The following is a 4,183-nucleotide window of genomic DNA, read 5'->3' on the forward strand; positions in this document are numbered from 1 at the left end:
GTTTAAATATGGAGTATATTTAAATAATTAACTACATAAAATGTTTACTCTGTTTCTTACATGATACAAGGACTCAATCACATACCCCTAATAATTTTGATTTTCTAAATAAGTATCGTATTCTATCTCCTATGTATAAATATATATATATATATATATATATATATATATATATCACTTATAATTTCAATAGAGGAACCGTGAAAACCCCACCCAAAAAACCCTTTTTTTTTCACATTACAGAGAACCAAAACCACCACATGATCAAAACCCAAGGAATGCTCCACCAACAAACTGGTTGAAGACTTGATGAACTAACATCATTCACGCCAACAAGAAACCTGCATTCGCCGATAGAAGGATCGAGGTAAGTGACCATGCCTAGCCCATCAAAATCACAGCTCTGTGCATTTTGCTTTCGCAGCTGATAGTAACTGTTGAATGCATATGAGATATTTCCCTTCGCTCCAATGCCATTACATGATCCACCATAGTTAAGTGTGGTGCAATCTGCAACACTACAGGCAAGTTTGATGTGGTTTGTCACCTCAGACAAATCTGTAGATGGGTTTGCCACACACCATCTAGATGGGAGATACTGAACATTTTTTGCATTCTTTAATCTTCTGTTGCCCAAACCAAGGTTTAGTGAATATTTGGCTTGGCCATCAAAGGAAAAAATACCCCAGTGTCTCTCAAAGGTTCCTGGAAGTATGCTCTTTGCCCCTTCATCAAGTAGACCGAAAAGGTATATATCCATCGGTGGGATGCCCGGCCTCAATGGGGTCCCTTTGTTACTCAGAACATGATTTATGAGCCCTTGATTGAAAGCTCTTGCAGCAGTCAGATTTGCACCAATGGCTCCATCTGTTGGCCAACCTACCTCCCCAATAACTATGGGCATCTGACCATATCCAATTTTGCTCAGTGCTGCAACTAAAGTGTCAAAATTTCCATCAAATGCATTGTAGTAAACATTGGGCCCATCTGTAACAGCATGAGTAGTCCCCTCAAAGAATGCGTAGTCTTGTGGAAAATCCGAGTTCCCATAGAGGCTTAGAAATGGATAGATATTGACTACAAATGGGGAACCATTTGAGTTAAGGAACGACACAAGTTCAGTCATGATTTGGGTTAGTTCGGGTCGGAATGCCCCTTGAGAAGGAAGAGTGGACTCATAAGCATCGGCATTGCAAGGTACCACTAACTTCACATAACCTGCAAAATTTACTTTGGCCAAGGACTGTTGTACGTTGAGCAGTGCAGGCATGACATAAGGCTCGTATTGACCTGAGTAACTAGAAAGGAAGGGCTCATTTCCTACTGCAACGTACCTGCCATGAAAAGTTAAGAGCTGAATAGCTGGTTGGAAATTTGGAACTCCTGATGCTTATAAAAATTAACTTTCTCAAGGACGCATTAGTAATTTCTACATATATCTATAAAAATAATGTTACAAACACATCTAAACTCCAAAATGTTGAAAAAGGAGAATTGTTTGAGATTTTTAGAAGTTGTCTGACGGGAAAATATCCGGTGTCCTTACCCTTTCATAAAAGGGCCAATGCTCAGACCTATCAGGTATCTTGGCAGAAGATGCTCTACTATTAAATCAGAAAATTATGGAATACCTTTTGGTGTTTGCTTATAGAGAAAAGATATTTGCAACCGTGAATTGTACAACCGTCGCGTAATCATTTTAATAGTGGATTCTATTCTTTTTCAAAGCGATCACGCGGCGTTTATACACTTCACGGTTGTATGTAGATTACTCTTGCTTATATCACTAGTCTCTGAGTATTGTTTATGTCAGTGGCCTCTGAGGATTTTCACATCTAGAATAACTTAACTGCCTACCTTGTAAAAGTGGAAAATTCTGCAAATATTGTAACTCAATCCCACAAGGTGAAGGTTGAGGAAGTTACTGAACTTTGGAGCATTTGTAGAACAAGCTCAGCCTCATAGAACCATCCAAAATCTTATAAAACTATCAGAAGTTCAATCTGCCCGGAAAGGTAACCTAAAAAGGACACCATTTAACTGGAGATAGTACATCAATCAGACTAACCCACGAACCAAGCCTCTCAAACATTTTGCACCTACTCTGAATAATTCGATAATGAATAAAATTTTTGTTTTATGGTAGAATCAAATAGCTTCTGTTAGAAAATGCTTTCTAATGTCAATTGGAAACAAAAACCAGACCTCCAATATTCATTTTGTTTTTCATTTGGGTATTATTTCAATTTAATAAGTAATCCTCGATTAGGCGCTGCTCATATGCCAGCAGGCTACACAGATCTAGTGATCACTGTCCAGTAGGCCTGTTTATGCGCGCCGGATTTTTTCCAGCCTGGTCCGGCCCGGAACAAATCTTGGACCGGTACCCACATAAAAAAAACCGGATACCCGGTCCGGGTACGGGTTTTAAACGAACCGGGTTTACAACCCGGCTGCCCAGGATATATCAACAGCACCATCGGCAACAAATGATCATAGCATACTTGATAATTATGTGAAGACCGACAATACAGCTAAGTTATGTACAGGATAGGAAAAGGGCTAATATTTTTTACTTGGTTGATCAGAGAAAACGTAGGAAATCCACTGAGCCCAAACTAGTGTGCTTTATTAAGTGGAGTTGATCATTCAACTTCACAACGAAGTGAACAAGATCCAAAAGTTTATATTTTCTTCTCATTCACTTTCCTACCTTTCTCCTAACCAACCACACACGACCGCAAAAACACACTGCCCCAGAAAGAGAAAAACAAGAGAAACTAGAAATTTTGCAAGAAGGAAGCTACCTTATATCAACACCACCTTTAACCATATATCTGGACACATTCTGGCGAACCCACAAATCAGATGCCACAGTGGATGCGCTCAAGGAAGCCAGCATCTCATTGGGTATTCCCACCATGACCTGAATCCCACTCCCCATGAGAGCCTCCAGAGCACCTGGGTCTGCCTCAAACAGCTTCACTTTTGGTACCTTGTTGGTTTTCAGGAGATTCACTACTGTAGAGGGCTTCAGCTTGTGGAATGACAGGGTCCCCCAGTTCACTCCTACGGCTGATTCGGCCTTCAGAGATGAGCCTACAAGAAGTATCACAGAAATGAGAGAAGCGGCTGTGAATCTGGGTCTGAACTCTATCATCTTTGTCTATCTGAAGATGGAAATTTTGTGGGGTTCCAAAATCATTCACATTCATTCATTAATCATCCATCACGGTTTATGTCAAGCTATATGCCTCTATAGTGTTTATTTCGTTTCGCCCAAACAGATAGAAAGGGAAAAAAAAAAAAAAACAATCTTTTTGAATGTTAAGGGGGTGAAACTCATGAAAGAGAGAGGGAATGGGCAGCAATGCTATAAAGAACGGTGTGGATGATGCGAAATGAGACCACTAACGAAGAGTAAAGTGGAAGAAACTTCAAACTCCTAGAGATCATTATTCCTAATTGACATGTTCATTCATGGAGAGACAGTATCCAAAATACCCTCCGCTGATAATGTAGCCTAGGAGTGATGTCACTGCGAGATGCATCAATCACTGCCCTTCTGCCCATTTGAGATTTTTCTAATTGATTGATCGAACAGTATAAATACAAATAAAATAAAATATGATAAGCTTAAGATATGGATCATTTGGCAGGCCCTTTTTGTTCTTTAGCGCAAAACGCAAAACCATACTCATTTAATTTTTGTTTAAATGAAATGAAATAATTTTATATGAAAGTAGAAAGTTGAAATAAATATTATTTTTTATATTATTATTATTTAAAAATTTAAAAAATTAAATTACATATTATATTTTATATAAAAATTTAAAAAAATTATAATAATAAAATAAAATGAAAAGAACGAGAAATGGGCATTATGATGTGACATACCACCTTAGGCAGAAAGTAATACTGATAAAGCAGCTGTGTCTTTGCAATAACTAACAAGGCTAGAAGGAAATTTCCAACCAGAAATATCATTCCCAAGGAAATGTAATTATCGACACTCGGGGTTGTGTTCTACGGGTAAATTAACAGTCTCATAATGAAAGGTTTGTTGTTTTGTGAGGTTAGGTGGTGGTCGACTTTCACATTGAATTGGCAAGGTTGGCGCATCACCTTTAATGCGGGGCAATGTGTCGAACAGTTGGTGCCCGATCTCCAGGAAAATAATTAA

General features: G+C 38.5%; 1 protein-coding gene across 1 annotated transcript; it reads right to left on the reverse strand.

The window, feature by feature from the left end:
* LOC121268098 (glucan endo-1,3-beta-glucosidase 5-like) lies at positions 1-3,433 on the reverse strand. Its single transcript, XM_041172229.1, has 2 exons — positions 2,808-3,433; positions 1-1,334 (listed from the first exon to the last, which is right to left on the reverse strand). Exons 1-2 carry the CDS (start codon positions 3,158-3,160, stop codon positions 233-235), a joined length of 1,455 nt encoding a protein of 484 aa, XP_041028163.1. The 5' UTR covers positions 3,161-3,433; the 3' UTR covers positions 1-232.
* Between the last annotated feature and the right edge of the window lie 750 nt (positions 3,434-4,183).

The sequence above is a fragment of the Juglans microcarpa x Juglans regia genome, chromosome 5S (assembly GCF_004785595.1).
Source record: "Juglans microcarpa x Juglans regia isolate MS1-56 chromosome 5S, Jm3101_v1.0, whole genome shotgun sequence".
Classification (NCBI taxonomy): Eukaryota; Viridiplantae; Streptophyta; class Magnoliopsida; order Fagales; family Juglandaceae; genus Juglans; species Juglans microcarpa x Juglans regia.

Coding starts and splice junctions, on each gene's coding strand:
- LOC121268098 (XM_041172229.1), bottom strand. CDS start 3,160: ATGATAGAGTTCAGACCCAGATTCACAGCCGCTTCTCTCATTTCTGTG. Junction 1,335..2,807: donor AAAGGTGGTGTTGATATAAG/GTAGCTTCCTTC, acceptor TTTTCATGGCAG/GTACGTTGCAGTAGGAAATG.